This window comes from Cryptomeria japonica, chromosome 3 (assembly GCF_030272615.1).
Source record: "Cryptomeria japonica chromosome 3, Sugi_1.0, whole genome shotgun sequence".
Lineage (NCBI taxonomy): Eukaryota > Viridiplantae > Streptophyta > Pinopsida > Cupressales > Cupressaceae > Cryptomeria > Cryptomeria japonica.
In genome coordinates, this window is record NC_081407.1 from 410,678,176 (window position 1) to 410,691,316 (window position 13,141).

The 13,141-nt window shown below is 33.1% G+C and overlaps 1 protein-coding gene across 3 annotated transcripts; it reads right to left on the reverse strand.

Moving 5' to 3' along the window:
- Positions 1-507: 507 nt before the first annotated feature.
- Positions 508-8,959, reverse strand: LOC131069520 (uncharacterized). Of its 3 annotated transcripts, none has more exons than XM_058004995.2 (4): positions 8,514-8,959; positions 2,741-5,701; positions 2,505-2,630; positions 508-980 (listed from the first exon to the last, which is right to left on the reverse strand). In XM_058004995.2, the coding sequence occupies exons 2-3, from the start codon at positions 5,659-5,661 to the stop codon at positions 2,510-2,512; spliced, it is 3,042 nt and encodes a 1,013-aa protein (XP_057860978.2). In that variant the 5' UTR covers positions 5,662-5,701; positions 8,514-8,959; the 3' UTR covers positions 508-980; positions 2,505-2,509. The 3 variants fall into 3 exon arrangements, with proteins under 3 accessions (XP_057860978.2, XP_057860979.2, XP_057860980.2); XM_058004996.2 differs by lacking the exon at positions 8,514-8,959 and adding an exon at positions 7,844-8,493; XM_058004997.2 differs by lacking the exon at positions 508-980 and having other exon boundaries at positions 2,714-5,701.
- Positions 8,960-13,141: the final 4,182 nt, after the last annotated feature.

The following is a 13,141-nucleotide window of genomic DNA, read 5'->3' on the forward strand; positions in this document are numbered from 1 at the left end:
AGAAGAAAAAGAATTGACAAAAAAGCATAATGGACAACTTATGATTTAATTGAACTATGAAAATGAAATTTTGTATGTTTAAGATATTGACATATATAATAGTTCTTAAACACAACTTCATAACAAGAGTTCTTATGTCACTACTCTTGACTATAAACTTATAGAACTAAAAAATATATTTCTAAATTTTTATTGAAATATATTAATCAGGTTTTATGTATTTTATGTATCTAATATTTATTTGTATACAAGACATTACCATTAGATAAAAGTATATTGTGATTATAATAAAACATTGAACAATCAAATAAATTCAATAAACAATGGTGCAACTAACAATGTACACATAACACAAAAAATAAACAAATCTAAGAATAATGTATTTTAATATATCGTATTACATTATGTATCATGTCAAAACTAGTGCTATTGAAAAGAAACATGACTTTAAAAAGATAATTATGAATGAATAAAACAATCATAAACACAATATTTAATTCGCTGAAGTTGCCATAAAACTTGTATCTCCATATATATAAAAAAAATGTTGTGCCAAAATATAATGCACAAAGCTGTTATGAATAATTGAGACACTTTGGTTGGCATCCAAAGCTCACATATAATATACAATATCTATACTTGACTACCCTTCAACTGATTTTGAGGACATTTAGAACATCAGGTAGAACTCTGTTCAAAAGAATATATGCCTAAATGTCCCCGCTTACATTGCAACAAATCAATCTCTCAACATACTAAAATTACAAACAGCCAGATTAAAGAAGCCCCGATGCTAAAAATATGGCTTCAAAATTCTAAGCCATCAGTAGTCTGTCTATAAGTAAGAATATCAATCCAGTGTGCAGTATTTACATTTCATCTCCAATTTAATGGTGATCAAAATGGTACAGATGTCATTTGTGACAGTAGTTCTGTCCAGGCAAAATAGTCTACCAATGCAACAAAATTGTGCATTAAATCTGTTAAAAAGATCAATATATGTCAGAAAATGGCCAGTGCAAGAGGTCAATGTTTCCATTCAACATTCACTAAACAAAAAGGCCTCATTTTAAACTTACATCGAAGGGAGCACAGAAGGAGAAGGAAATGCAGTATAATGTCAAGCCATTTTTCTTTCATTTTACACTCTTATTTTACATCAAATAGAATGAACGTTTTTTAATATGTTTTTCAAATGACAAATATTACTGGGAAATACAGCAAACAGGAATCAAAATGCTACAATGTAAAGCACTAAAATAAAAATGCCAGCAAAACATAAGAAGCAAAACTATCCAGGGGACTAAACTGCAAAAGATGTACCAGAGCAAAACCATATTTGGTTCTCAAAATGTATAAGGCATCAATGAATCTATATATGCCAAGATTCTGATGCACTTTTTTTGTTATCCTCTGACAATGATTGCGAAAAGTTAGCAATGAAAGGAACAAAGACAAGATAAATTTAACTTTTCTAGAAACCATAAATCATCAACAATAGAAAGACTGATTATCTGTAATTTCATTGTTTTAAATTCCTTGGAAGCTGTCATTGGAGAATGTCATCAGTGTGAACATAAGGATGGAAAAACCAGTAAATATGATAATGTCCAAGAGCCAGCACTATGCCAAATATACGTCCATAAATATGACAATAAAATAAACACACACCAAAAATGCATGGACAAACACATGAAATCATGAAACTGAAGATGAATTCAATACATTTCTCAATGGCGACATGATAATCAGAGGTTAAATAAAATGTTACGTACATTAAAACAAAAATATTCAGGTATAATATGAGAAATAGATGGCACATTTTCCAAGAAAATATCCAAAGCATGCAGACTGCAAATAATTTAAATGATATAGAATTTTCAATTTAGGGCAAAAAAAAAAGGAAATATTTAAGTTGATTAAATTAGTAAATAAAGCTGCTCAACTTTGATACACTCTCTTCAAAAAAGGAGCTTTACAAACAGCTAAGTAACAAAACCTCTTTGATAATTTTTCAATTTGGAGGTTTTTTGCAACTGTGGTTATCGGTCATGGCAAAATTGTTGCAATTAGAGTATACTCCTCATTTAATACAGCAAACACACCCAAATTGGTAGATGTTATACAACTCCTTTAGGATTTAAAGGATGCTTTTCCAGTTTTCATTCAATCCCACATCCTAGATCTTTACATTCTGATAGCAGAAAATAGGCCTAAGGGTCATAAAAAAGATAAATACTTATATTTTGTTTTCAAATTTAAATTTCACATTAATATTTTTTATTAGAGAAACACAACTAACTGCCGAGGAAAAATAGAAATTAAAGCAATCCACATTTTCATTTCTGCAGCTTTTTCTCTATAATATGCTTGTAAAAGACAATTTTACTCAGTTATTTCTAGAAAATATGTGCACTAGTCATTCAACCAGAAATTCTTGCACGCAAGCAACTTAAATGCAGAAAAAAATAACTCTTCCAAAACTGTCATCTAAAATTGATTACCTCATCTAATTAGGAGATGTTGACCCACCGCAGAAGCAAAGGAATTGCCATCCACGTTTCTTCCTGTAATATCTGGGATCTGCTTGTCTCATCTTCACAGGGCTACTATTCCATTCAGGAGCCAATCTGCAAATCAATTCAAGATGTTATAAATAATATGGATAGAAGTATTTTGATTCTGCACAAATATTACAACATCAGTCTCAAACCTATTCATGTGGAATTTCAAATATTACATAGGGAATGCAAAGGAACGGGTGCTCGTTGTGCTACTATCAGAACGATGGGAGATGCTGCCTGAAAATGGAATAGGTCCAGAGTATGATATTGCTCCAGAAATGGGACCTGAGTAGGTATAGCGGGATGATTCAGCCATATCACTATTCCCAATAATGTCATCAAATGGATCGCACAGTGACTCATGTGAGTTCCGGCCTCCATTGACACTTGAAACTGGATACCCTGAGATCGATTCATGTGAACTCCGACCAGGATATGCACTAGAAACTGGGTGTGCTGAGAAACCAGATGTCAAAACACCTCTTTCCATGACATTCTTTTTTGTGTCAATATCCGTAACTGTTGGTGCAGAGTCATTATTTACCACACACAGTTCTGAGGTAGAATGATTTATTGCCTTTGTATCATTCAGAAGCTTTTCTGTAATACCACAGGTTCCATTGCCCTCTTCCCTTGAATGTGCCAGTGCAAGGGTACCCTGATCATCACATGTCGATCTGTGTTCAGTGGTTACTATTGACTCTTTGGCTTTTCCTTCAATAACTGGGTGACCAGAAAATCCAGGGTATGTTTCAGTTCTTTGGTTCTCAGGGTTAATTTTCAAATCTGTATTGACACTCGCCAATTCAGAAGGAGGGAAATTATCACCGTCAGATTTTTTGGCTGTATCATATTTTGTCACCTCTGAATCAATTAAAGTCTTCTCTGTTAAATCACATGTTTTGATACTCTCTTTCGTTGGATGTAACAAAACAGGTGAAATTTGATCATCAGTTGTTAGACTCTGCTCTGCAACCACCATTTTTTCCCCTCTTGAATCTTCCTGGCTAATTCTTGATTCGTCCAGGCCAAGTCCATGGCTACTTGAAAAGCTATCGTGCAAATTGCCAATTCTTTCAGGCACAAGAAAACTTGTTAGGCCTTGAGAGCAGCCCTTTGAAACGAGGTCATCTGCATCAAAATCTTTATTTGCTGAGGACAAGTTAACTGTTGTTCCATCAGTAAACTCTACAGAAGCAAAATCCCTGTCCTTGCTATTTTGATCATTCAGAGTAGATACTTCAAATGTCTGGCTTTTATCAGATACTACTCTACAGTTTTCACCTGGATGGATGTCATGAGATGCAAAATATTCATCTGATCTTGTTGCAGAGTTTGATGGATGCACCCTACTTTCATCATCCCCAGAAAATTGCACCATCGTGACTGTTTCAACATGATTGTCCTCTTTGCAGAGAGTACTTTTGCTTGAAGATTCTAACCTTACATCCAAACATTCTGCATTAGATTTTGAATCATGTGCGCTTTCCTTTTGAGAAATCCCAACTGGAATTGTTAAGTTGGTTTCTTTCTGATAATTAGAGAAAGAACCTGATTCTCTATCTCCATCACCATCCTTTTCTGAAATCAAGAAAGGCCTCCCTTGTGACAGAGAGTTGTCAACTTCTACATATGGGTTTATACCTGTTTTGTCCCCATTCAATGCATCACTATTAGGAAACGCATTCCTGTCCTTGCTATTTTGATCATTCAGAATAGATACTTCAAATGAATGACTTTCATCAGATTCTATTCTACAGTTTTCACCAGGATGAATGTCATGAGATGTAATATATTCATCTGATCTAGTTTCAGAGTCTGATGGATGCACTCTACTTTCATCATCCCCAGAAAATTGGACTGTTTCAACACGATTGTCCTCCTTGCAGAGTGTACTTTCACTCGAAGATTCTAACCTTACATCCAAACATTCTGCATGAGATTTTGAATCATGTACACTTTCATTTTGTGATATTCTCACTGGAATTGTTAAGTTGTTTTCTGATTTTGAATCACATACACTTTCCTTTTGAGAAGTCCTCACTGGAACTGTTAAGTTGATTTCTTTCTGATAAGTAGAGAAAGAACCTGATTCTCTATCTCCATCACCATCCTTTTCTGGATTTTTCAGAATATTTTCCATTTTATCCAAAGGCGAACCAGAAGATTCATTGATGCAATCATCTGATCTAGATCCAGTGTCCCTGTGTTTAACATTGTCTGCCAAATCATTAGGGTTAGAGACATGCTTTTCTTCAAAACTTGAGGTATGTAAAATAAATGAATCCTCCAGGATAAGCTTATCATCTTGATGTAATTGAGCTAATCTTTCCTCTCCAAGTCCTTCAACAACAGATACCCCTGGCCCTTCAGAAATATTTTTCTCATCCTTCACTTCTATCATTTTTAACGTGGTTTCAAAAACATCCTCATGACAATTCATTTCATTTTCAACCGAAGTTTTGAAGTTTGGCATTTTCTCTGTAACAACAGAACAACCAGAAACTATAGAAAGTTTGTCCTTTGAAGTTGTCCCATCATAGACAGGGATGTCTCTGACAATATTCCCAGCATTCTGTGCTGAACAAGAAATGCATGTTCCAGTTTCAGACACAATATCACCACAAGCAGCAATTGTTTTTCTCGGAGAATCAGGTTTCCAAGTGGTAGAAGGGGACAACACATTTGATTCTTCTTTAATGTCTTGGCAAAGAAATGTTGTATGAGCTTCAAATTCTGACACATCTGCCAGCTTCAAGCTTGCCTGACTGTCATTTACCATAGCATTGGTAAATTCATTATCTATGCTGGATTCACAATCATCGTTTGGCTGGTAATTGTCTTTGGATTTTCTAAATGAAGAAGTTTCCAAGTTAGTTATACCACAGCCACCACCATTACTCTGATTTGCAAATGTTGATGCATCAACATCTGCAACAGGTTTACAGATGGAAGACATATCCAGTTCAGTTTTGCAGCTATCTATTGGATTGGCAGTGACTATTATGTTCTCAGAGTGCTCAATTACTTTTGAAGAAGTATCCATAAAATAAAAATTCCAGTCTGTTTCATGTAAGAAATGTGTTTCATGCAACATTTTTCCACTTCCAAAGAATCATGGAAAAGCACTGGATTGTCTGCAATAAAAAAATAACAGATATTGATTTAAAAAATTAAAATGGAAAAAGAAATCAGGAACATTGCCATATAGAAAAACATTAATCAGGTCTTTGTCCTTGTGTCAGGGAAGAAACATATTGAACTTGATTTTTATAATTTTAAGCCACATAAACAACTTTATTGACTTGCCTTTTCATCCAACAAATAATGGTCAGATTATAAAATTTGACAACAGAAAAATTTGTAGAGCATAGACATCTTCGCACTGAAAAAAAGAAAAGCTATATAAATTTTTCAGAAGGCCCCTAGCTCTCCCTCTATATATAAATAGAATGTGAACATGAAGATAATTTTTGAAGCCTCTTCCTTCCTCTCCCTACACAAATGCAAATCAGTACACACATACAAACAGAGTACATATACATTTATATGGGTTCATATACATGCAGATATATAAATACACACAGAGTATTTATCAGGGTTCACGGGGATGCACCCCTGGGGATTCAGGCGATGATATAAAAGTATACACTAGATGACTAATTTTCTATCATTCCTAGGTGCATAAGCAAGTATAGATCAATGGTATTCAAGAATATATCTAACCTCTAGGTATAATAGACGAGCATAAAGGATACAAGTACCCTAGCTATATTGGGTGTGACCCAAATGAAGGTATAAACTAGCATTTGCTCAGTTATCTACAGATAGAGATAACCAAGGTATAAACTAGTAAAGGTATAGTCTAGGTGGTGTTTGAAGCTGTCTTAAGCGCATCACATAGAATCAATCTTAAGGATCACAAAATTAGTAATTCTTATAAAGTCTTAATTTAAATATCACCTTTCACACTTTAACCATACTGCAACTCTGAGTTTAAAAGAAAACATAACAAAATTTCAAGGAATTTTCATGTTTCTCATTGCCATTTGCATCCAGTGTGTTTGGCTCACCTCATCATTCTGTTCAGATTGGAATGATTGTCATGATCCTCATTTACCAAACAAGTAAAACAAGGAAGCAACTGAAGGTTGAATGTTGTACCATAGGCCAGTAGTGCTTGTTTAACAAAAAGCCTACACCACAATGGACGGCAAAATTCGAGAATTCTAAAAATTAAATACAGTTGAGTTTCATCAATCGGAGGGCAATCCCAGTCAAGAAATGTCAGAGGAACCAACTAGGTCAAAATTCCCATGGAGAAAAGACCAAAAATCAAAACTTGGAAAATTTTAACCCTTAATTAAAATTCTATCCATTTACCTACTACAATAATCCTGAGAGCCCCAAGATGAATGGAAAAAAACAGCACAAATTGCTCTGATTTATGGCAATTATTGCATGGGATTTATGGTAGTTTCCCACTAGATAATGAATTGGATAAACATAGAGCAGGTGTAATTTAACAAAAGCAAAATTAACCATTCTTATTCCACCATACTTTGTGTTCACTCATTCCCCTTTCTCTGGCCAAATTTTAATTTGTCCAACCTTGTGGCATGTTTTTTCAACATAATGAGAACAATAATAAATAAAGTGTTGCTGAGGCCAGTTAGCAGCGATACACACAGCATAGAAAGATAAACATAGCTATCCCTTCTGAGAAATTTCAACATTGCAATTGAAATCTCATTATTGAACTACCATAACTGAGATTCCAAATCAAAATTCAAAAGAGAAACTTCATACTGATGAAATATGTTATGAATTTCTACAACTTGCTCACTACCATGAGGATGAAGAGTGGGATGGAAATAAGACGAGCAAAGTAGCATTTGGATAAAAGAGACAAAAAAACTCCATAAAAGAAAGGAATTTGAGGAGCAGGCAGCTTACAGACAGAGCAACCACTAAAAAATAACAATTCATGATCCAATTGAATTTCGATAAATTGCTAAAAGCATAAAGACTTTCATGGCAGAACTCCAGGTTTAAATCATCCCTTGATCTCTTAGTTTGATAGCATAAGGATAATAAACATCAAGTAGCAGTTTGACAAATCCAATTTCAAACGTTCAGTTTTGAAAAAATAGAGGAAAGAAGTTGCTGGCAAATCATTCGTCACAACTTGAAAGATGTGAGCTCTGAAATATTGCAGCATCAAGATAAAGTGTTTAAAATAGGCTCCAATTTTGAGTTCAGGAAAAGAAGATGCTCACAAATCATCCATCACGAGTTGAATGTACTGAAGCTGAAAGAATTCAGAGTCCTGGTTCTCAGAGGGCGGTGCCAAGTTCAAATTTCATGTAGACATGATAAAGTATTGAAATCTAATTAAAAAAACAGGATCAAGCTAGCTGAGGAAAAAAATTTCTTTCAAGTCATCTATCCTTAAAAAAATGAGACTCGGGTATTACAGCATCGTAGTTTTCATTGTGGAGCCCCGACTGCAAATTTGCAATACACAACTGTTAGGGTGTGCCCTACTCCATCTGACAGAGCGAAGCGCAAATCGCAGAAAAGATGCCACTTAGACCCGTCATTTAAGCCGAAACAGTAACACTCACCGGCAACGGTAATTTAAGAAATAAAAATAAACAGTCATCTAAAATTCCAAATTTTTCGAGAATGGCAGTTGAATTACAATCAAGAAATCCGAAACAATAAAATATTCTTAAACCATAAACAAGTCAAAACCATAGAATTGCATCCACAGTCTACGGTGGTCTCTAGCCTGGGGTTTCTCTAGCGCAGCACAAACCATTCAAACAACAACAGCAAAACGAGATTCAAAACCGCGACCTTTAGCATACAATTCTCCCAAAATTCTCTCCTGAATCCTCAAAGTTAAATCCAACATTCAAAACAAAAGAGAAGATTTGCACACACCTTCTCACAGCTGGCACCAACCGATATCTTGTTACAGAAGAACAAAGCAGGAGCAACATCATGAAGAAGACTCGAACCCCCTACCTCAGCCTCCGACACTCCATAAATATGAAAACAGAGCAGAATATGCCCCGTCTCCCGAACCAACTCACGGCAAACAAAAACCAAACCAAAAAAAAAAAAAGCATGAGGCCGTTGTGACGGACGGATTAAACATACCCGGCAAATGGGGTAAAGATATTAAATAAACAGGCGACAGTAAAACAACAATATTTTACAGCGGCCTGAAAAAGAATGGTGCCGCAATCCACGCCGAGAGAGAGCTCTCACATTGCACACACTACAGGGCAGCTGGACACTTGGAAATTTCACTTGGGTTTTTTTTATTATTTCCGTTAACAAGCATTAAATATTATGGCTGGCTGGGAAAACAGCCCGGCCAGCTGGTTCTGGTTGTCGTTTACTAGGGCGATTTGAATTTATAAAACATGGATGAATCTTCTAGAAAGCAGGCCGGAATCTTCCTCGTTTTGTCCACTGTTCCATCAAAGTCAAACAGGTAAATATTTTTAATCTCTCACCTCGCCATGGTTAAATGTGCAGATCATGTCACCTGCAGTAGACAATCTGATCTCATGTAAAACAGGGATTATAATAATTGAGTGTTCATAAGTCAATGAGGCATAGGAATTCTTTGAAGAGCTGGAAGAGGATTCAGAAGGGATTTCGCTTCTTAAGTGGACTTCTGAGTTATTATTTGGCTGAAAGTTAAAGTTTCCTCGTATAGAGAGGATACAAGTTTGAATCTTAGTATGAATGTATGTAGAATATTAAGGAGTTTTTTTGTGTGGCGAAAGTGTGAGGAAGTTTTATATGTTGTCAATTACTTATAAGTTAGGTAATCTAATATAGTAGACTATAAAGAGATCTTTCCTTTCTTATTGAAACAAATAGGGACAGCTTGGAATGCACTTTTTTATAAATTATGAAAAATTTATTACAAAAATAGTTGGTAGAGATATTAAGTTTGGAGGAGTTGTTTATGGATCAAATTGTGTGGTAGTTTTTGTATCAATATTTCGATATTGTGATCCGAAAAGTTGATGCAAAAACCACCACACAATCTAATTGAGTAGCAACTCCTCCAAATCTCATTAATTGTGGAAACTTGATGTCTTGAGATATTAGATTTAGAAAAAATTGCATGTTAAAATATAAAAAATTAAACACTAAATAAAATGAGATAAATGATTTCAATTAGTTCAGAGACCAAATAGTCAATGAGACTATGGATTGTACTAATCACTTTAACTATTCCAAGATTCTAAAATAGGAAATAATATCCTTTAAAAGACAATCCTAACCCTTTCAATCTCTCTGTCAAATAACTTTATTACCAACCCAATTCCTAAAATTTCTTCATAATTGACTTGAATACCTATGTAGATTGAACTAATAAATTTGCAAACTAAAAATTACATATTAAAATATTAAAAATTAAACACTCCCTCTCACTAAAAGTAATGAAATGAATGGTTTTAATTAGTTCGCCATACTAAATAATCAAATAGAACCATCGATTGTACTAATCACTTTTAACTATTGTACTTATCAATAATTCTCAACAAGTATGCTTCTTCATTGGACTTTAGTTATCATTTGGTGAAAGTTAAAGTTTCTTGATCTAGAGAGGATACAAGTTTGAATGTTAGTACATATGTTTCACATGTAGTAAGTACAGTAAGGACTTTCTTGTGTGGCGAAATTATGTGGTAGTTTCATATGCTCTAAATCACCTTCAAGTTAGGTGATCTAACATCATAGAGTATAAAAAGATCTTTCCTTTCTCATTCAAACAAGTTGAAGCAACTTGAAATCTTTTTTTTTTTTTTCAAATTATGAAAAAAGTAGTATGATAATAGTAGGTAGGTATACTAGATTTATAGAATATAAAATAATAAATTTGAAAACTAAAAATTACATGTTAAAATATAAAAAATTAAATGCTCCTTCTCAATAAATAAAATGAGTTCAATAATTTGTACTAATCACTTTAACTATTCCAAGATTCTAAAAGACGATCATAATCCTTTTAAAATAACTCTAGTACCAATCCAAATATTAAAATTTCTTAATAATTAACTTAAACTAATAACTTTTGAAACTAAAAATCACATGTTAAAATATAAAAAATTAAACACTCTCTTTCAACAAATAAAAGGAGACCAATGATTTAATGAGAACACGAGATCAAATAGTCAATAAAACAATCCATTATACTAATCACTTTAACTCAACGTTTAAAAGTGAAACGCAAAAAAGATTCTTTAAAAGCTGGCCATAATGCTTTTAATCTGTTTCTCCCAAATAACTTTATTACCAAACCAAATGTTAGATATTTTTCATAATTAACTTGAATATTATCCATGTACATTGAACTAAAGAAAAAGAAATTTTGACGTGCCAAATTTAATTAATATTACTCTTGTACTCCACGTCTCTCTTTTTTAAAATTTTCCCGACAGGTACGATTTCAAAAGTCGATGACGTTGACTTTTATTAGAAGTCGATTTTGGGATTTATTATTTTGGCTTTTGCGTGAGTTGGGTTGTTTGCAAATTCCAAATCGCTTTTCTTAATAAGAGAAAAGAGTTGACAAAAGAGGCCTAAGGCGGGGCCATATATCTTGTTGTTAATGATCTACACCCAAAGGCCCAACACAACTACCTACCTTGCCCTAATCAGGATGTCCCATCATTATGGCTAACCCTTGCCTTGCATAACTTCAATGCTTTTTGTTATAGTTCACTGTCAATTTAATAGTGGTGATATCAGGGGTGGAAATAAATGATAGATATTGTTCTCTGTCAATTTCATAGTGGTAGTATTAGGGTGAGAATGAATGAATGTTATTGTTTATCTGTAGTGATGATATGGTGGTATTAAGGTCATTGGTAATTTAATAGTGGTGGTATTAGGGTGGCAATAAATGAATACTATTGTTCATTGTCAATTTAATAGTGGTAATATTAGGGTGAGAACGAATGAATATTATTGTTCATTGTCGATTTAATAGTGATGATATTAGGATGAGAATGAATGAATGTTATTGTTTATTCGTATTGATGATATTAGGATGGGAATGAGTGAATTCTATTGTTCACTCATAGTGGTGGTGTTAGGACGAGAATGAATAAATGTTATTGTTCGTTGTGGAATCGATGGTGGTGATATAAGGATGGGAGTTAATGATTGGTATTGTTCATTGTCACTTTAATCGTGGTGATATTAGAGTCGGAATGAAGGAATGAATGCTATTATTCACTACCAATATAATAGTGGTGATATTAGGGTGGAAGAATGAATGAATGTTATTGTTCACTCATAGTGGTGATATATGGGTGAGAATTAATGAAAGTTGTTGTTTGTTGTCAATTTAATAGTGGTGATATTAGGGTTTGAATGAATGAATGTTATAGTTCACATAGTGGTGATTTTAGGGTGAGAATGAATTAATGTTATTTTGTTGTTAGTTTAATAGTGGTGATATTAGGGTGTGAATGAAGGAATGTTATTATCCATTGTTTATTTATAAATAAATAAAGTTTATCTATGAATATGTTTGAGAGATATTCATATCATTTCTAATTTTAGACTTTTTGTTATGAATCGTTGTTAAAAGGTCTATTGTTTTGGTTAGTCTCTCCTCTTCAAGTAGAGTAGTTAAGGAAGGAGACAATTCATGATATTGATGTATTTGATCTAGATGTCGTTGTAAGTTGAGCATTCCATGATACATTTTCATCTTGTTTCCACTAACTTTGAAGTGTAGAAACCATATATTCTATCTCCATAATCTTCTTTAGGAGTTGTTAATTTAATGAGTGAATGAATGTTATTGCTAGTTGTCAATTTAATAGTGGTGATATTAGGGTAAGAAAGAATGAATGTTATTATTCACTATCAATTTAATAGTGATGATATTAAGGTGGGAATGGATAAATGTGTTTACTAAATTGAGCAATTTATGAAATTTAAGAATATAAATAAAGTTGCTTTGTGAATATGTTTAAATGGAATTTAAATCTTTTTTTTTTTTTTTTTAATTTTAGATTTCTTGTTATGAATCTTGATCAAAAGGTCTATTATTTATGTTAGTCTTCCTCTTCAAATAGCGTAGTTAAGAGAGGAATCGATTCAAGATATTGATGTATTTGATCTAGATATCCTTGTTAGCTAAACATTCCATGATATTTCCACTAACCTTGAAGTGAAGAAACCATATATTCTATCTCCCCAATATTCTTTAAGAGTTGTTACCTCCAAAATTTTATTTTGTTGGACTTTTGTATAAAGGAAAATAAGCATCCATTAATTTAGATAACAAAATCATAGGTGACGAATATTAGAATAGTAAATGTTAAATTAAGAAAGTAAATAGGAAAAATAAGATACTCATCACTACATATACGTGTAGACATCTAAATCTTATTAATTACATTATTTGAATTTAGTCACTTTAGTCGCATTCATTAATTGAATAATTATGTATTATTTAATTAATTAATGTCATCTCCTAGCTAAATTAATTTGATTAATTAAGCTATACCCTATTAATTAATTAATAT

Bases quoted from the DNA above. Each gene is read 5' to 3' on its own strand.
- LOC131069520 (XM_058004995.2), bottom strand. From the start codon at position 5,661: ATGTTGCATGAAACACATTTCTTACATGAAACAGACTGGAATTTTTAT. The intron at 2,631-2,740 runs GTAATATTTGAA...ATTGATTTGCAG, and splicing joins CGTTCCTTTGCATTCCCTAT to ATTGGCTCCTGAATGGAATA.